General features: G+C 34.6%; 1 protein-coding gene across 2 annotated transcripts; it reads left to right on the top strand.

Annotated features, from left to right (window-relative positions):
* Positions 1–10,797: 10,797 nt before the first annotated feature.
* On the top strand, positions 10,798–20,249 carry LOC133818334 (GBF-interacting protein 1-like). 2 transcript variants are annotated; one of them, XM_062251127.1, is made up of 11 exons: positions 10,798–11,327; positions 12,589–12,632; positions 13,424–13,529; positions 13,782–13,908; positions 14,027–14,430; positions 14,530–14,709; positions 15,177–15,552; positions 16,029–16,329; positions 16,573–16,725; positions 17,901–18,392; positions 19,258–20,249. In XM_062251127.1, the coding sequence occupies exons 1-11, from the start codon at positions 11,165–11,167 to the stop codon at positions 19,555–19,557; spliced, it is 2,646 nt and encodes an 881-aa protein (XP_062107111.1). In that variant the 5' UTR covers positions 10,798–11,164; the 3' UTR covers positions 19,558–20,249. The 2 variants fall into 2 exon arrangements, with proteins under 2 accessions (XP_062107111.1, XP_062107110.1); XM_062251126.1 differs by having other exon boundaries at positions 10,801–11,327; positions 16,567–16,725.
* Positions 20,250–21,684: the final 1,435 nt, after the last annotated feature.

Genomic DNA, 21,684 nt, shown 5'->3' with positions numbered 1-21,684 from the left:
TTGGCACCTCACCTTGGACAACATTGAGGCAACCTCCTCCATGACATCTCACCTTGGACAAGTTCAAGGCATTCTCCTTTAGCATCTACCAAACATGTCCGATCGAACATTGTATAGGCTCTCCTTATCAAAATCTAAGTCTCCTTCCTCTTGCATGAGACTCCTCCTCCTTAGCTACTTACCTTGGACACGTTCGAGCCAACACTTAGGAAACCTTGGGAGGCTTGCCTCCTACACACCCTTGGGGTCTCTTAGGACCACATCCTCCTTGGGGTCTCCTAAGACCACTTTCTCCTTGGGGTCTCCTAGGACCACATCCTCCTTGGGGTCTCCTAGGACCACTCCCCTTAGCTCTCCTAGAATGCATTCTCCTTAGCCTCCTAGGATGAATTCTCCAATTTTTGGGTATAACACCATACATAACATGTGCTTAAAATCCTATTGGTTCTTATCTAAACCTTATAGTATAATAAATATTATCCTCAATATCAGTCATATTAATCAAACCTTAGGTTAAAATTAATATTCTTAAACTATAGGTTAAACTTAGAAAATCTACAAGTACTACTATGAGTGTCCAAATAAATCCCGGTCTAAACCAAAAATCCACAGTTATAAAGATAATACTATAATTACTATAATACTACTATCTATCTTAGCTAAGTAAAGTTCTTGGACTCTACAATCTCCACCTCCATTAGCATCATTCATTGGCATCCATCATGCTTATATTTCCAAAGAAAGTCAAATTGAACATTGGAGCTCATTAATTCCAAATCTAGCCAAGCTTGAGGGCAATCACAATGACAACCATCAAGTTGTCTAGTATGACCCTTATTATGGGCGTCAACCACTTATTGATGTATGTCGACATGTAAAACACTAAGGAGGATAGCTATGAATGTCACTACAATGGAGCAATGCATTGGTTTACAGGGAAATTTTCTTTTCCTTTTCATTTATTTATACATTGGAGACAATATTTAGATTAAGTTTGGGGGAAGGGATTTGATTTTTATTGCTCTGCTCATTGTAGATATCTTAGTTTGTTTAAGTTTTGTTAGGTTTTATATTTATTTTATGTTTTGTTTAGGGTGTTAGTGTGAATCAAGTTGACAATGATTAACTAATGATAATATGATTGAATGATGTGATGTATAAATTGAATGGGAATGAAGTTATAAGAATCTCTGTGCTTTGTTGCAATTATCATTTGGTTTACATGGGTCCACTTAAATAATTGGGAGCTTAATCATGATTTTTAATAAATTTTGTGTAATTGAACAACTTTTATGCTTGTTGAATTTTGAAACTAAAAATAATTTATAAAAATGTTGTTATCTTAGAACTTGTTTGCTTGCTATTTGAGACGAAATCCTAGATTATGCATGCTTAGGAAGATGATTTAGGCAATTCTTTGAAACGATTGAGCATTTCAAGCAGCCTTGATTTATTAAATCCCTAGTTACCCAATTTTGAGCCTAATTTGATTCTTTTTGTTTGACACTTACTTGAAACTTTGTTATTTTTCCTTCCCTTTGATATACCACGAGCATATGAAAAGTGATTGGGGAATGGTTTGTAATAAGGATTTATATGTGAAAATTTGTGTTAATAATAGAAGAAAAAAATTGAGAGAGAAAAAAGTATATTGAAAATGAACTACACTCCAATTGAAAATACAAAAAAATAAGTTTTGGGGAGTGTAGTATCATTAGAAGAAAAAAATAATAATAAAAAAATCAGTTTATGAATTTCTCTCAAAGTAAGAAAATTTGGGAAATCTGGGATTGTGTTTGGGGTTTGTAAGTTAATACAAGATTGGTTTGTTTGGTTTGTGTACTTATGGTACATTTTGAGCCTAAATGACTTTTTCATCTACCTTTACCTAAGCCATCCAATTATAAGCTCTGAAAGTCCGATTGATTTCTGAGCATGTATTTTCTACATTAGTGGAGTTTAGTTAGTTTAACAAGCTTATAGGATAATGATATTAATTGATTGTAATGAAACAATTTGGTGAGCATGAATTGATTCAAATGCATTTTATTTATTAATCATGATTTTTGAGAGCTTTTATTTTTTCTTGGACTTAAGTGAATTAGAAGAATCTTTTGACTGAAATTCCGAATTATAAGTTGATTATTCTGAAGATTATATAAGTGTGTTAGTCATCATAGCTTGAGGCGTGAATTATTTTTGTCGGCTTGATTCAATTGTGTTGGTTGTTTAGCTTCTGAGTTTTGTCATGTGAGTTTGTGTCCTTTGCTCGAGGGCAAGCAAAGATTGAGTTAGGGGGAATTTGATAAGTCTAGTTTAGGGTAGCTTTAGAGTGTGTTTTGGTCTTAATTTTGAGTCAAATTGTGAGTTTTGTACGGTATTATACTTGTGTTTGTTTTGTTTTCAGGTTTTTGCTATGAATTTGCGAATGGAAAGGAAAGGAGTGGATTTGATGATGATTATGGGTATTTTGGGAGTCTTTGGCCATTTTGTGTGAATTTGGGAGAGCCGAGAATATTTGGATGACTCTGGTGCGAAACGAAGGTGAAAAAAAAAGTGAAATCAAGAAATTTGGAACAAGGAGTCGCGACTTGCCCTTAAAAGTCGTGGCTTGCTTGAAGACAAAGGCAAATAGGTGAAGGGGATTAAGGACAGCCAGGTCGCAACTTGGTCTATCAAGTCGCGACGCCTGGGTTTCTAGAGGAGGAAGAAATTGGCAGAAAAAGAGGCGGGCCACGACTTAGGAATAGGCAAGTCTTAACCCGCCTCACTAAAATTTGAAAAAAATGTGTTTAAATACGATTTTTAGGTCATTTGTAAAGGAGAGTTCTTGGATTTGGGATTAGCAGTTGTTCAACATTATTGATCTATTTTTCTTCACTTTTCTCTTAGTTTTTAGTAGTTTAATTTTATGTTTCTGAACAATTGTTTTATGATTTTAGTCATCTCTGATATGAACTAAACATCTGTTATAGGGTTTAGTATAGTCACTTGGATATTTGTTAATTTTCTATGAAGTTTATATAATTTCTTCTTCTTCTATCCTCTATCTATATGATTTATGCTTAATGTGTGTGGATAATGTTGGGAATAGTGCCCTTAAAGCAATTTTAGTTGACAAATATTTTAAATGAAATAAATAATTGAATTGAATTATTACATATATATAGACTATGTCGGATATTATATTGATAATATTAAGTAAATGTTAGAAAATTCCAAATTTTATCTATGTGGTCTTAATCTCATATTGGTATGAGAGGATCGAGATTAAGATAAGAAACTTAAAATAGTTCGTAGTAAAATAAAGTTATGAAATCTTTAGATTAATTACTACAAGTACGGTCCACTAGTATTATGAATAGATTCGGTTTACTAGTGTAGTAGGACACTTTAGTGGAGGTACTTTACATGCTGAGAGTATGTAGAACTGGACTAGATGTTATTTGTTAATACTTGTTTGAACACCGTTTCATAGTATTAATCAAATACATCAAACGATGATCATATACACGATATCATAATCTTGAGGTTGCTATGAACTCCTACATATGTCATCTGATCATTTGATTCATGTGTTAAGGTTTGTCAGAATGATCAGGCTAAGAACAATTGTTTTGGGGACTCGATGATGTATATGGTTGGGGACGTAGTTAACAAATATGGAATCTATACCTTCTTATAGATTAAATAATGGTTCCCTATTGGGTTGACTTTTCGAACTGAAAAGGTTATGAGCGCTCACGTCGCAAACTTGTTGTGACACAACCTTCACTAGTAAAGTCAATGGTACTCTAGGAACAAGATATAGGTAAAATGGTATAACGGTAAAACGAATTTTATTCCCTTTCAATTATGAACAATTAATAAAGGATTAATGCTGTATGTAATAATTATATCAATGGTCACTTTATTCTTTAATAAAGTACTCAGTAAATATATGTCTATAATTATCAGGAGTTCATTCTCATATTTATAGTGGATTAATCATAAGATTAATAAATATAATTATTTAATCAAAGAACTTTGATTAATGGTCTAATATTTATTGGAGCTTGATATTATAGGTCCACAGGGTAGCTCTATCAACATCATATCAAGGTAAGAGTTTATACAAGGGTATAAATGTAATTTGGGAATTTTAGAAGAATTTTATTATCCGGGTCAAGTATACAATTATATGATAATTGAGGTTGAATAATTAATTTAGAATTAATTATTAATTTTTGAAAATATATTTATTAATTTAAATATATAAAATTTCGAATTTCATATAAATAAATAAATAAAATTTTGAAATTAATTATTTTATTTGAGTGGGAGAAAATAAAATTGGTAAGTCAAAAATAGTTTTTTGATTTATTTAATTTTAAAAGATGATGATAATGATGATCATCAATTTGAATTTTAAATTTTGAATTTAAGATTTAAATTGTGAAATATAATTGTCATATTTTCCTTAAAAAGATAAATACATTATTTTGTGGGAGATTGATTTTTAATTAAATAAAAGGAAAATGCAATATGCCTGAAAATGATATTGCAGTCCACGCATGACACAGTCCAAGGACTGTGCCATGCGTGTATGACTACATTAATATTGTATCAGTATTGTTTTTATTTTATTTATTTATTTAATTAATAATTTGAAAATAGTTTTTTTCAAATTTGGTAAGTTAGATATTTACCTAAATCAAATCTTATCATCATTATGATATCATTATTATATTACTATTATTATTAGGAATAATAAGGTAATATAAATCTTTATATATATATGATATAAAAGAAGAGAAAAAAAAATACAACACAATACACAATTAAGAAATTTTCTCATAATTTTTGTTGGACAAAAACTCTTTCTTCTTCTTCTTTATAATAGTCATTCTCAAACCATAATCCAAGTTCTCATGTGTTGAGAAATACTTGTAATTCATAAAATACCAACTCATGTTCTCTATGTGCCCACACACATCTTAAGGTGTAGAGAACACTTCGGAAGATCGTGGTTTGAGTGCTCAAAGCTTTGGATAGGACGATTGAAAAATATACAAAAAAGACTCAAGGACACTTGATAGACATCAAGAGGTAATGGTTTATGTTCTTGAGTTTTTTTTTTTTTTGTTTATATGTTATATATAAATATATTGTATATTTATATATATGTTGCATGACTAATAATATTATATGTTAATGTTTCCAGATGTTTTCTTGTTCATATAAATTGTTTATATGAGTTATGGAATTTTTTATTGTTGTTGTTTCATTAAAACAATGGGCCCACCATGCCAATTTCGTTTCGTGCTCTGAATGTTTTTTCAACAAATAATTTATCACTATTTACATGATTTATGATTTTGATTCGAGGTCCGATAGGGGATAGTTGAATATTCTATAATCATATAGACACAAATTGCATATAGGACGATAGTACTTATAGGGTTTATGTAGCGTTTAGGGTTTCTATGCTTCATTCCTGCTATATGTTAAAACTTATCACAAATATGTAGAATGTTTGCATATAGATTGAGATCTTTTTATCTTGAAAAGGAATTATGATTGTTCTAGTTAACCCGCTATTAGGATAGAAATTGAAGAATTATATGCACTGACTAGTAAGATTAACAGGTTGAAAAGTTGATGAAGTTAATACCCTAGGTTTTTTAATTATTGAATAAATTTTTATAATTGCATAGTTTATTTCAATTTTCAGTTTTAGGTTAACAATCACTTTATTTTTGACAACTAAATAGAAAGTTAGAATTGGTTATTAGTACTTGATTGATAGTCTTTATGGGAACGATTCTTATTTATTATCTATATTACTTGAATCGATTGCTTCAACTTGCGCATTATATTTTTGCTATCAATCACTCCACCAATTCTTGAGACAAATTAATGCTTTAACCATCCTTGGGCTCAGTGAACTCCTAAAAGGATCCAAAATTCGACCCCCGGTTGAAAATGCCGCCTCAGAAGCAACTATGGTAACTGGTACAACTAATACATCACGAGCCATGAGTGACAAGATCTTGTACTTGCATCTACTACTCGCCCACCATCCCAAAACATCCAAATTCTGACTTGGTAACTCAACTGCCTCTTCCAAATACTTATCGACCTCATTTTTTGTCTTACAACCCTCCTTTTCAATTTTTTGTTCCACATACTCATCATGCAAATTACGTGATCTCTTACTCTTGCTACTGGTACTATTGGTGGTAGGCTGAGAAGACATGACTTATGAGGACGAACAAGAAACAATAGCTTGAGACTGAGTCATTGACTGATCAACGTGTGTGTCAATTGACTCATGATATTGATCAAACTCCACCTCTTTAACCATCATAGTGCATGTTACATCTATATGAATATCACTAAAGCAATGATGGAGATAATCAAGCTTGTATCTGGGGTGAAGAACCAAGGCAATCAGAAGTGGCTCATTACATTCATCAAGCTTGCCCCAATACTTGTCATAATTCTGCTTCATGTTCTTTGCCATGCCACGCAACAACCCATCATCCTCATCATCAAGTGTAAAGTCATTCAACTCATGTTGCATGTTGCATATTTCAATTAAGTACTTATTGGTGGTGACGTAAGTGGACCTACTAAACTTCAATTTTACATCATAAAATGTCTCCAAAAATCTCACAAACACTAATGCATCCTCCAAATGTTTTTTGGATGGCGGTCCCTCCTTTGGCTTCCCATCTTTGTCAACCTTGTTAAAATATTTCAAATAATTTCCATCACATTCCATTCTTTCAAATGCCTTTCGAAATTTAAGTGCACAATTAAGCATGAGGAATGTCAAGTTCCACCTTGTTTGGACATCTAAACAAATATGTCCCTTGCATTCGATCCCTTCCTCTTTCACACATTCCTTAAACGATATAAGCCTAGAAGGGGAAGACCTAACATATCTCAGAACATTTCTAATTGCAGCAATGGACTCATGTTTTTCCTTCAATCCTTCACTGACAATTAAGTTTACTATATGATCACAACACCTCATATGTAAGAACTTTCCTTCCAAAATAAGTTCTTTCTCTTTCTCTCTGAAATTCCTCTTCAAGTATCTAATATTATATTTTAATATAATGTTTGATTGATTAAATAAGTGTTACAAAAAGTGATTATTTAATCTAGTGGGGGAATGTTATATTATTTCATATAATATAATATTAGATTAAATAATGTGACAAAATGTGATTTGTCACACCTTGTAACATATTATTGAGAGTCACAAAATTGGACACATGTGTGTGCCCAAATGTGACATATTTTGGAGTTACAAAATCAGTTACAAATTTGTAACTCCCAAATATTACCCAATAATGTGTATATTATATGTTACATATTTGAGATTGGATTTCATAAAGCCATAATGAAATATGGCTGTTGGAGATATGATTTTAATCTTAATAATGTGTTTTGGGAGTTACAAAATCATTTGGGAGGGTTTGGAACCGTTTGGAAAAACAGCACATTTTCAAGTGCTGAAACTGGGCTGTGGCCGCGGCCACTGAATGATGGTGGCCGCGGCCTGGGGGACAGAGAGCAGTGGTCGCGGCCACTGATGTCCCTGGCCGCGGCCACAGGTGCATTTCAGGCCAATTTTCTAGTTTTTTCCTAATGTGTTGAACGGTTCCAAGAACCTAAATAACTCCCAAATTTCAATTTTAATTCCATATTAATCCAATTAAATATTGGTAACAGCCATGGGGGTTGGTGGAATTTGAAATCCAAAGGGTATCTCAAACTCTATAAATAGGAGCCTAATGCTCACTTGTAAGACACACAATTTTCCATCCACAAAGCACTTGGCTGGAAAATACATCAAAATGCTTGATAATTCCAGAGAGCTATTTCCTAGAGAGATCCCTTAGTGCTTAGAGAATAGGGGGAAATAAGCTTTTGGACGAAGGTCTTGAACCTTGTTCAAGTTGGTTGTGTGAGAGTTTTTGTTTTCCATTGATCTTTTCATTTTGTTGTTCTTCTTGTATTATTAGTGTATTGAGTTTCTAATCCTCTTCTCTTATTCCTATTTACATATTTATTGATATCTTTTGTTTTAGGGTTTTAGTTCTTATAATTCTCTTCCTTCTCTTATTTCTATTTACTTGTATTTTGAGTAATTGAGTTGTAATATTTATTTAATCAATTATCTTGTCCATTGTATGTTTGCATAGAGTTGTATTTTGGTTTTTCCATATTTCCATTAAGCAATAATATATATTCTCTAACATCTAATGGCAACATCATTAGAGGAAGTGTTGTCTATCGTAATGGTAAACAACTTAGATATACCTCAATCATTCAAACATCACTCGATTTTTTTGCCAATAGTTTCCCCTTTATGATCTGTCACTTGGAAAAAAGGTAATAATTCTTTTTTGGTATGCCCAATTATTATCAATCCAATGGGCTGTGATGACCGTGTAATTCATATTTTAGATGAAAGTCCATGTGTTTGTAGTAATAGATAACCTCTCATTGCTCAAAACCTTTTTCAATGTCACATTCTCTTCTTCATATAACTTCAAAACATCCCCAGCAACGATCATTCGAGAAGGGACCACAAACCTAGGTTGAAGAGTTTTCACAAATTTTTTGAAGCCTTCGCCATCAACGTGTCTAAATGGTAACTCATCCAACACAATATATTGTGTAAGGGTTATCCTACAAACTTCTTTGTTATAAGCCAGTGCTACTAAGCTTGTTTTCCCCTCCTTTCCTCCCTTAACCTGCTCAAAACTTAAAATCTTCTGTTTTTGGTCATCTATTCTCCATGTACTATGCTCACAAACAACATTCCTAAAATGGTTCCGTAGATGATTTTTCCCATGTTTTCTCATGTCACAAAAAAAACCAGATTCACAATAGTTATATACACACTTAGGCGGATGAGGCTCTTCCAAAGGATTGGTTGTTGATGGGGGTGGGGGAGGAGGAGGGTCTTCCTTGGTGAAATGTTCCCAAATGGAAGACCCTTTTGCCTTTTTTGTAGTGAAGGGAGGCTTAGTACTAGAAGAAGGTTTCCCCTCTTTCTTCTACCCCTAAGTTGACCTTTATTTGTGGGGTTATCAGTGGGAGAAGGAGGTTGATCTTGATTCTCTTCCGCAGGAGTTTCATTGACTTCCTCAGTATCCATCACATAATACAAATGATTTAACAAAAACACATAACTAAATCTAATCAATAAAACAACATACAAGCCTATAATTCACTACAACTGAGCAGCACACATTCACACACAAGCCTAGAATCCACTACAACTGAGAAGCACGCATTCACACACAAGCCTAGAATCCACTACAACTGAGTAACACAAATTCATACACAAGCCTAAAATCTACTACAATTGAGTAGCACGCATTCACACACAAGCCTAGAATCCATTAAAAGAAAGATAATAGATTAAGATTTACCTCAAGCTTTTGAGTAGAAGCAAGTTGCGACCTCTTCAAATTTATCGACCACTCAACACTCACCTTCTTCTCAAACTCACCACCAAGCTGTAAATTCACAAAAATAAACATAATTTTTTAGCATGTGGCCTCAGACATATATATATAATATACATACCAAATAATTAAATAGATTAAATAAATCCAAAACAAAAAATGTATAGGATCTATTATAGTGGCTGCCTTTGATTTAAACACACAAATAATAATATGCATATGTCTATTTGATTTGAACATAATGGCTGCATATGTTCTATATTATTTACACCAAAAAAACTTTCAAACCCATTAACATAATCTATTAATCTTCACTCCTATATCAAACAATAATATATGTAAATTTAATATTAGTTTAAGAGTGTATATACCTACTTGAATCCGAGTTAGAGCCACTGCTGACAGTGGTGGTGGTGGTGCTATCCGAGTCCGACTTGCCTTGGAGTGAAAGACAAAAAGAGAGCCGAGTGTGCGAGTGAAAGAGGTGAGGGATGGAGGAGCGGCTCACGGGCTGAGTGTGAGAGACAGAGAGAGTCGAGACGAGAGAGAGGAGATGGACGGAGAGGGGCTGGCTCAGGCCTGAGGGGCGGTTGGGGTTAGGGACAGTGGCTGGGGTGGGGTGGCTGGCCGCTAGGGTTGGGGTCGAGGAAGAAAAGGTCACGAGAGAGAGATAGAGAGCTTAGGCTTAGTTGAGTCACTCAGGGAAATAGAAAAAAAATCTAGGCCTTTTTTTTGGATTAACTACGGGTTTCAGGTTAAACCCGAACCCACACACCACCAAAATAGTAAATCTGAACCTGAACCCGAACCCGAATGTGTTCGAATCAGTTCGGGTACACCCGAAATTTTGGGATTTTGGCCAAAATCAAGTTTGCGGGCTCAAGTCGATCGGGTCAGTCGAATTTTTCGATTTTGCGCGTTAAATGCTCAGCCCTAAACATTGTATCATGTTCGCATGGTATGTAAATAAGTGTAAAATTCGAAATATTTATGCTAAGTTATAAATAATAGTAAAGCTTCTTTTTTTCTTTCTAAAATAAGGAGATTGGTGTACTTGATTACTTAGCATTTTAATTTAAAATATTTAAAGCTATAGTCTAAATAATAATGAAACCGTCCAAAAATACTTGTGTCCCATTTTTTCATGAACATTATATCTTTCGCCAATAATAGAATAGGACAGTGCTTGCTTACGAGGAACACATGCACAACTGAGCTACTCAAACATACCTGCATTAACATATAAAACGTATAATTTATTAGTTTTTTTTTTTAAATAACAGCCCAAAATTATTATTTCTTTGTAAAGAAAAAAAAACCCTATAGTTCAAATAAAAAAAAGTAAAAAAAAAAAAGGAGTCTTTCATATTAGCTCCTCTTCTTCTCCCCCTTTCTCTGTTTCTCTGTTTCTCTCTCTATCTCTCTAGAGTTTGTTTTCTGGTTAATCTCTGCTTTGTCTTTCGACTTGGATCAAATTTTCAAATACCCATTTCTTCTCAAATATCTCTTTATATATATTTATATATTTGGGTTTAGCTTATATGTTTGGTTTAGTTTCACCTTGACCCCAATCCCTCCCTCGCTCGCCTCGCTCGCTCGTTCGACCATTGGAGGCTTCTATTCATCGTCGTCTGTGACTTGGGTTCCTTTATCCTCGCCCTTGCTGTTTTTCGCTTTCTGGGTCTGCGAATATGAGCGGTGGTGGGTTTAGGGTTTCAATCCCCAGTAGTGTCAGGAAGACGATCCAGAACATTAAGGAGATCACGAGTAATCACACTGACGAGGAAATCTATGCAATGCTTAAAGAATGCTCCATGGATCCTAATGAGACTACCCAGAAGCTTCTTCTTCAGGGTATGATTGCTTTGTTTCTATTTCTTTTACTGTTTCTTTTTTTGGGGTGTGATCTATGATCCTGCTTTTGATGATTTTCTGTTGATCCATGGCTTGGACTTTAATTTTCATGCTTTGGCTTTTGTTAGTTTTGCTTACTTGCTTTTGGGTTTTCTTTTGATTTAGGTTTTATCATGTTGAAGTGGGAACTCAGTTGATTTTTTGGTTATATTTTAATGTGCTATGATGAGTTTTCACTGTTTCTTTTTATATAAGTATATTAGAAAAATTGGCAACGTTACATTCTAATGTCATCTTTATGGCTGTTAGCCCTTTCTAATTGGATTCTTTTCTGGGAGTTCAGCTTTGTCACTCTTTAAAAGTTCTTATGTTACTCCGGACTTTGTTTCTGTGATCTCACTAGGTTTTGGAGTTAACTTTGGTAAGGTTTTTTTATGGGATTATTCGGTTCAAATTACATGAGTTTGTATTTAATGTTATAGTTTACTAAATGTAAAATTTGTTAATGTGTGGTTCTTTTTTTGGTTACTCAGAAATGTAAAAAATAAACTAATTTTACTTCAGACTATTGTTCTGCGTCGTCTGGTTTATGAACCCTTCCTTTTGCCACTTCATTATCATTTTTTTGTACTTATGTTTTATTTCCAATTCTAATTTTGAGAGCTAGTTTTATAGCCTGGGAATCTGTAGAACACCATAGCATGTTTATCTAGAGGAAGCACTTGTTTATTGGTTGTATGAAGCATTGCATTCAACATCTTGTTATTTTACTTCTATTTCCTTTTCGTATAAGTGAAAATTTATGCTCTATACTATCACATATTGATGGATAGATATTTTATAAGTGTTTCGAAGTAGCATCAAATGGGTTGTTCATATTGTAACTCCTTAAATGTTGTGTAGCTAAATGCATTGTTCCTTCCTACTTTTGATTTATTTATATACCTGTAAAGGTTGCATCTGTGATTATTGGTTATGATTGAAATGGGAATTATTCAATGCATTACAAGAAATAAATTATCTGATTGTTCGTGCTGTTAAATTTATTTTCTAAAACATGATTAATGTTAACCCATTCGATTTCTAGAAAGGATTAATCCTTAACTTTTCAAGGAATCCTTCATTAGTGGTTGTGAATGACTGATTTTTCTCAATCTTTTCGATGTTGGTTCCATAGGAGCAAGTCAGAAAGATTGAGAAATAGAACTATCTGATTTGTTTCGTTCTCATATATATACATATATATATATTTTTTTTCCAGATACTTTCCATGAGGTGAAAAGGAAACGAGACAGGAAAAAAGAGGTAACTATTTTATGATGACTTCCGCTGATGACGAAGGGATATACATTAGACATTAAAACATTTTCCTTGCAAAATCAAGATGTAACTGTGTTTTTGTTATATTTATTTGGTATCTTATGGTGTTCATCTTGTTGCCTTTATAACTACATATGCCCAGGGTAAATTTGCATTTGATAAATCTTTTTTCTGCTTTCATCCTCTTCTCTGTTTTTAAGATGCAAACCTATGACACTTACTCTTACTTTGCTAACATAAACCTTTTGCCAGATCTAAGGACTTGATATTATTTAACCCATGTTGGAAAGTTAAGATTTTAATTGAATTATTGGCTTATTCCTACCTTGTCCTGTATAAACTTTTTCCCATTGATACCACTTTTTTTTTTTTTTTTTTTGGGTTTCCCTGGCCAGTTTGGAAAGTTAAGAATTTGATTAAATTCTGAATACTCAGTAGTGCTTCTTTCTTTATTTAGCAGATTCTAAAGTAAAGAAATTGTATTTACTTTGATTTGGTTAAAGGTTAAAAGCTAAAGTAAGATTGTTTGTTTTCCAGTTTTAATATCTCTGGCGTTTGATTGAATAAATCAGTTGGAGTTCTTGTAAAGGGTTTCCCTTTTTTTTTTCATGCAACTGACTATACCAGCACATTTATTTATCTTTAATTCTTTATAATGTAATGTGGTTTAACTTATGTATGGATTTATTATTGTCCTATATGAAGTTTAGATTCTTTTTTTTTTTCTTTCCTATTTCTTTGTTAGTACTTCAGGCATTTTCCATGTATACTTGCAGAATCTGAACAACAGAGAATCTTCTGAGTCACGGTGGAGACCTGGAGTGCAGGGGCGTGGGGGCAGGGGCAGTCGCTCAAACTTTTCATCTCGCCATGTGTCACATGGTAAAACAATGAGTCCATTTATAACTTCATCACTATTGGAGTGTGCTTTACCCTCTTCCCCGGACATTATATGGTTGATTGAGTTTATTTTTTGATTTGTATTTGTATATATCTTTATCTAACTTCTGAAGTTTAATGATTTGAAAATATCTTAGATATGGTATCATCGTTCAACAGATCGATTGTTTGTTTTGTGTTTGGGTTTAGTTACCTGGCTTGGTTAATCCTTTTTTTTTTTGTTTCTCTTTCCAGATTCTGGTGGTGGCAGGATTTCAGGTCCTGGGATGGAGAATGGTCTCCAGCAAGGTGTGGAGAAGGGTGTTAATCCTTTGCCTATCTCTCATGAGGCTAAGGATAAAGAAGGAAGTTCGGTAACAAGGTGGCTATATATATATAAAAAATATGCTCTTTCTATTATCTGGTTTGAGTCTAGTACATTACTTGGTTTCATAAAATTGCATGGTCTGGATAAGTTACATTACCGAATATGTTTGCAGCTCTGCTTCTATCATTTCCAATGGCACGACAATTATAGCTTCTGGAAGTACCAATGCACAAGTCTCCAACATCTCAGCAGGAATTGGTCCTGAGTTAGGGCCAACATCTGTTGGCACTACCAACTTGAGCCTCCAGCCTGTTGATGAAAATATGAAGCTTACCAGCTCATCTACAAATGAGGATTCTTATGAGCAACCTTCTCAAAGCTCCAATAATTTCTCAGCCATGCCTGTGGCAACATCTGCATCAACTGTTTGTTTCTCATCTTCAGATCCAGTACTGGTTTTGTCTAATGATTCACGAGTCCCTGGTGCAGTTGGGACAATTAAACGTGAAGTGGGGGGCCATCGTTCTTCTGGTGAGCCAACTGCAGTAATTGAAGCTGAGAACAAATTAACTACTGGTCAGGAGTTTGAGAACTTTAGAACCTTGTACCTTTGTTTATTTTTTATTTTTAAATTATTGGTTACTAAGATTTGTTTTGCAAATGACCACATGGCAGGTTTGGAGACTGGTAGCTCTTCTGTACAGAGCAAGGTCGCAAGCAAGTCCCAGGGGGTGGTAAAAGGTCAGCTCACTGAATTTTCACAGCTGTCGTCAGCAACAACTCTCGTTGGTTCTTCGAATAGTCACCCATCTTCTAATTACAGTAGCCGTTCACAAGTAATTGGCACTCAGAAGGGTATAATATTCAAACTGTATCTATTTTTTTCATTATAATTTGACTAACAAAGAAGGAGAACACATATCATGAATTTTGGCATCTCAATTAATTGCTGAGGTTGTTCTGCCCTGTTTCGAAGCATTGAGAAATTAGTTTTTCTATAATTGATTCTTTGATATTGATTATATCGTCATACTTGACATGCCTATCTGGGGAAGGTTTCTACTCACTTTGGACTACCATAATCAGTTAATGTATTGTTGAAACTCGATCATGCTTTTCTACCGTGTCAATAGTCTTCAGCCTAATAAAAGTTGGTATATGAGGGTTATTTTCTGGCTATAGGTATACAAAATCAATTAAACCAATGAGAAAATTTAGATTAAAAAATATTTCACTTTTAAGTTGACATACAAATCTGTATAGACAAGATCCTCTTGATTTATCATGAATTTTGCATAATATTTCACAATTATTTTCAACAGTTGCTTCTAATAAGGAATGGAAACCAAAGGCTGTTCAAGGTTCTGGAACAAGTGGTGCATCTGAGGTTCTGAATGCTACTGTTGAAGCCACTTCCAGGTCGCAGCCTGTTTCAAATGTCCTTGAGTCAGAAGATGCAGCTTCAAATCTGCAGAGAAAGCTGGAGGAGTTGCACCTTCCACAGCGTCAACATGTTATCTTACCAAACCACATCCATGTCCCTGAATCTGAAAGAACAAAACTGAGTTTTGGAAGTTTTGGTGTTAGTTTTGGATTAAGCGTGAGCAACACCATTGTTCCCGAGAGTGACAGGAGCTCTACATCCTTTTCTGGTACTTCTGAGGCTATTGAAGAAAATGCAGAGGAACAATCCTCTAGGTTTGTATTATGATATATACTCTTTATTTCTTACTGTTAACTGTTGGGTTGGTAGGTGTGATCTGTCTTTTTTTTTAAAAAAAAAAAATTGAATTACAGAAGATAAATTTTTCATGAAAGTGTCCTTGTTCATTGTTGCCTGTTTTATAGACCGAGGGCACATGAATGATTCAATTAGCAATTATTTATAGTTTGTCAAAGAATGCAATTCTTGTCCCAAGTTGCTTTAGCATGTTTTGTAGCCCGAGTTTTGTTTTTCTGCCTGTGCATGCATTTCATTCATACCTTGTGAGTTGGACTAGGTCTATTTGCCAGAGCTCGTCATATATTTGCCAGCATTTGTTGGACTTGGCATTTATACTGGTTTTGTTTGTAATTTTGCTTGTCAGCAGATGTCTACCTCATTTGTGATTTTTTAGTGAATTTGTAACAGCAATTTCAGTGTATTAACATTTTCTGAGAATGTTTGAATTCAGCATTCAGAATGCATTGGAAACTGCAGATGAAGAGGATTATCTCGAGCATCCACAATCACCTACACATGTACCCGAGAATTTATCATCTGCTGAGGGTGATGTCTCATCCAATGTTACCCCTGGACATAGTGAATCTAAGCAGAATACTGGATTTCCAGCTGGAGGACATCAATACGCATCAGTTAATACCTCGTCAAACTACAATTTTGGGCCTTTACCTCCAATTGTAGGAAGTCAGCTAGCCCCACTAGAAAACTCAGAGTCTCAAGCTCGTGATGTTTCTCGCCTTCAAAGCTTTGTGGTGAGTCCTCAGTCATTCCTTTTTTTGTGTTAATAATATTTTTATTAGCGCAACTATTATATCTGTAACTCATTTGGATTTACTTTCTACGGGCTTGCCATTTATAATTCTTTTGCAATCTAATGTTTTGATTAATCAATGAGAAGTTTCTCTGGCATTCTTTGGCTTGTGATGTGACATGGTCTGTTGTTTGTGCTATCTTTATAACTGTTTGTGCTTAACTACTCTTGTTTGTAGGTGCAGCCCTTTGATCCGACAAGTTATTATGCTCAATTTTACCGCTCAGGTGCTGATAGTGATGGTCGCCTTTCTCCTTTTCCTTCTCCTGGTGTTGCCAGCAAGTACAATGGGAATGTTGCAGTATTGCCCCCCTCGATGTCACAGTCTCCACAAGAGGTTTGCATTAATAAAGCACTTATTTTGCCATGAATGCCAGGAATATATCTGGAATTGTATTCAAAATTATTATTTCTTTTTGCAAATTCATCAAACATGGTAGCTAATGTTTTATTTTAAAATTTGATCGGGAATTCAAATACAGCCAACATGTGTCATGGGCCATGGCAACTTGTTGGTTTCTTCTCAACAAACATCGTTTTCTTTATTATTTTGTCAAATGCACCCTCTTGTGGCTCCATTTGACTTTTTTAGATAATCTTGACACTCATGCAGAGCATAATATGCAGTGCCAAAGATTGATCAGGGCCAGTTAATTACTTTATATATTTTTACAATGCCAAAGATTATCTAGCAATATCATTTTCTCAGTTGTTCTTTGTAATGTAATTGATATTTTTTGTAAGGGTGTTGTAGAAGTTCTCCACCAACTAAGCTAATGAGAGTTCTGATAATACACATTATATTTATATGTATATATTTCACGGAGCATATATAAATATAACAAATGCTTTATTGTTAAATAATAAAGATCAACCCCATATAGACATCTTTTGAATGTATTTGGTAGAGTCTAAGTGAGTTTAGTCTGCTAAATCTGTTTGAATTGTTTTGTTGGATACCTCTTCATGTATTACAGCTCCGTGATACGTCCTTAAAATGTGTTAAGAGGATTTTTGGGCACTACATGCTCAACCTCGCAAGTGTATCTTGAGACATAGTTTCTGGTTAGGTGGAATAGATTTCTTAATATTCTGTATCATCTATATATTATTAAATCCAGAAAAAGGAGGGTTAAAATTGTGGGTTGCTTTAATTTAGAATGTCCTTCCATTCTACTTTATTTTTTAAGAGGCATTGTTCAGCTGTTTTTCACTGGTAGTACCACAGTACAAAGAATCACATGTTCTCTTGGAATTATGGAAGGGCTGAAAATAAAATAAACAAGGCTCTGAAGGCAGGCTTTATATTGCCTTGTAAAACTGATTAAAGAAAATATTTGGAAGCAGAGAATGAAACAGATACTCTATGATTTTTTTTCTTATAAGTATAAAGTTTGGTTCCTAATATACATTTGATCATCATCTTGTCTAGGACACATAAAATGCAGACATAAATTCATCAATGTCAAATTTTGTTGTGCCTCGTCTTATGTTTTTGTTGCCTGTTTGCAGGGCGGGATCCTGTCTACAGCTGGTCAAACTCCATTGGTCACACAAGCTGCAGGCCTCATGCAGAGCTCAATAGCTGTAACTCAGCAACCTGTTCCTGTCTTTAGGCCACCAACTGGGATGCACATTTCCCATTATCCTCCAAACTACTTTCCATATGGTCACTACTTTCCGCCATTCTATGTTCCACCTCCAGCCATCCACCAGTTTTTGGGCAATGGAGCATTTCCCCAACAACCTCAGGCTGGAGGTGTTTATCCATCCCCACCAGCAGCAACTGCGACTGGAGTCAAATATTCACTTCCACAATACAAACCAGGGACTAATACAGGAAACTCCACTCATACTGGGATAGCAAGTGGTTATGGACCTTATAACTCCTCTCCAAGTGGTTATAATCCCAGTTCTGCCACGACTGCAGGAAATTCAACCCCTAATGAGGATCTTGGTCAGTCCCAGTTCAAGGAAAATAATGTATACATTGCTGGACAACAGGTAAGCTTTGGCCTTAGCTATATTACTGCAATTAATATCTATTTTCTTATTATTACATTTGACATTGTAAATATAATGAAATGAAGATTTACTTCCTGGATCATCACTAGTCCATTTGTTTCTTGGATTGGATCTGCTTTTTATTATGAAGTTTATTTCTTGGATCTCGATATGGAAAGTGTGATAAAACCAGTGAATTTTCTTAGGCATCTGAGATTTTGTTTCTTAAGATGAAAAAGTAGAGATACATGTAGATTTGGCATCTGTGTTTGTTTGCCTTTCTTTTTTGGTCATGGTAAGCATTGGAATATGGCAATAATATTTAGTATGTAGAGGAGTGCTAGCAGCATTTTTTTTCGCTCTCTTTTCTTTGCTTGACATTTGATTTTGGATTCTAACAATAAGATATAACATTATTAAAATGAGTCTGCATTGTCAAGTAGCGAGGCAAGAGAGAAAATAAAGTGCTTAGCACTTCTTTATGAATGGTCAGAAAATCAACGGTGACAGTGATTCACATAACTTTTGTGGTGGTGTGGGTGTGGCTACTCTTGGATCAGTGCTCTGCTGGTTGTGGATGCTGGCGAATCAAGGATATGGGTTTATATCCGGTGGAAACACAAATTTCACTCATTAGCAGCTATGCTTTTACCTTAATTTTTCTAATAAGTATATTATTAATGTTGTTGTCTTGTATGATGTTTTGAAAGATCCGTCCCTATAAGACCATATGAATGCAGTTTTGTCATCTTATTTTATGTATCAAGAAATGGCTTTATTGATTTGCACTGTTTTGTCCACTTGCTTTGCTTCTAGAACTACCATGTACACGAATTTTAAAACATTCATGAATTGCCTTCTCCAGAGTGAAGGTTCAGCCATGTGGGTTGCTGCACCACCTGGCCGAGACATGTCAAGCTTGCCAACAAGTTCATTTTACAATCTTCCTCCACAAGGTCAGCATGTGGCTTTCACCCCAGCACAGGCTGGCCATGGCACCTTTGCTGGTATCTACCACCCGGGACAAGCTGTAACTGCAGCAGCCGTGCACCCGCTTCTGCAACAATCTCAGACCATGGGTGGGGGTGTTGATATGGTAGGACCTGGAGGCAGTGTTTATCAGCAATCCCAGCATGCACATATAAACTGGCCAAGTAACTACTGAATAAGGATAGACACTGTAAACATCAACACAACAAACGCAGGTCCAATATTGGGATCTTTTGGAAACTTCCCACAATTGGATCGAGACATCAAGATGATAGAACCTTCACTAGCTTGAGTGTAAATCCATAAAAAGAGGCTGAAAAATTTGCCAATAGTATCTCCTGATTGCTTGGGTGAGGACATAAAAGGTGCACTCCACCTGTAACTGATATTGACCATTTTTTAGTTAGTCAAGGTAGGCATGTGCAGGTCTTCCTCTTCCTTGCTGCTGCTATATGAGTGTTACCAATTTTCCCTTTTCATAGTTTCAAGCTTCTTCTGTCCCGTTCTTTCTTCATCTGTGCCGTTATTTTTGTTTTTCCCTCTTCTCAAGTTTTGAACTTTATCAGAATACAGTATTAAGTGGTGAGAATCGCTTCATTCTTTTTCCCTTTTCCTCTTTAATGTTTGAGGTATTATAGGATTTTGGAAGGTAAGATTTAGGCTGGTGAAGAATTTTTCTACTCTTTTCTGTTTTTTCCTTGTCATTTTAGTTGTCTTACTTGTAAAGTGAATTTTGATAGCAAGGAGAGGAAATGTACTGATTTGTTGTATTGGTGAAGTCAACTTGTCAATTCTTTCAGTTGGCTGATAGATTGTTAAAGCTTGTCCTATTACACAATGATACATGATAACAGGGTTATTGGTTTACTGAAATAATCTTATTTAACTTCCAAATTTCATTTTGGGTACCCAAAAGGAAAAAGAAAAAAAAATGGTGCAATCTTCTCTTCCATATGGTAGACTAACCTAATAATCTCCAGGTTTTGGTGGTAAAGGTCCCCCTAACACCATTGGCTACAAGCCCTACAAGGGTGGTGTATTATTAAATTGTATCCCATCATCAAAAAGTACAAATTTCCCACACTAAACAGTATGTATATTCTTTCTCATGACAACCAATCAAGCCATCTCAAACCTGTCTGCTTTTCACATCTTTCTTATGTTTGACTGTGAGGCTCTGCAAAAGTTAGGCCAACAAAAAATGAAGCTGTACACCCTGTCTTTGCCAATGGGTAGTCAATAACAGTTGCTAAGTTGCAGTTTTACTCAGCCTTTTGCCTTCTTCAGTAAGGAGTAAGAATATTGCCCTATCAAAGGACTTTTCAACCTAAAGCTGACTCCTCTCCTTTTTGGAAGCCTTTCCTTTTTATTTTATTTTTTGTTTGGAGGGGCTCTGTTTTCTTGTACCTTTTGATGGTTCTATTATAAAGGTTTTCTCAGCCTGGAAAAAGTGTAATAAAATTGGAAAGCAAATGTGGAGGAAATTTTGGATAATAGAGTAGAATGTGGTTGGGAGAAAGAAGGCTAGTGAATGACTTGGAATGGTACATACCCTAAACTCTTTATCTTGACTGACTGGGGAATGAAGAGAAGAAACAAAATTAAAATGGATTTTATATAAATTTGATTTTGTCTCTATAATTTGGCCCTTTGTGCCTGTCCTCACCCCCGTAGGGTGTTTTTGTCTTCACACAGATTAACTCTTGTGACCATCAGAATCTACTGCAGGCTAATTCAATTGTTTCTATTCAGCATGCCCATAATACCAATTTTTTTTTACTCGTAACATAATGTTTAAGGTATCCCCCATAATTCGATTTATTTCATATAAAGATTAATTAAATGTTCATCCTAATTTTACTTTTATAATATAACTAGAAAACATAACCAGTAGTCTTTTATAATAATTAAAAAATATTTATTTAAAAAATATTGGGAGATTTTGTTGCAGGGAGTTTCATCACACTGATACAACATGCTTTTTATATGGACACGTGGGGTATCTTGACCCCAATTGTTTTTCATTACAATGTTAATTGTATAGCAAATTTCTTGCAAGTTCTCGAGAATTTCTTAATAATATACCGTGCTGAAAATAAAGTTCACACAACTTCTTGCACACACACATCTATATATTTTATACATTCAACATGGTTCTTTATAAAAAATCTAAATTATGTAAAAATAATTTTATGTTTTGTATAAGGGTTATTTTGGTCTATTACTTGTTTAGACCATTTATTTCTAAAAACTAACTTTTAAACATGTATTTTGTCAAAATGTTAAAAATCAGAATAGATAG

This window comes from Humulus lupulus, chromosome 2, assembly GCF_963169125.1.
Source record: "Humulus lupulus chromosome 2, drHumLupu1.1, whole genome shotgun sequence".
Lineage (NCBI taxonomy): Eukaryota > Viridiplantae > Streptophyta > Magnoliopsida > Rosales > Cannabaceae > Humulus > Humulus lupulus.
The sequence above is the reverse complement of the archived record's forward strand: the minus strand, read 5'-3'. Positions and strand labels throughout refer to the sequence as shown.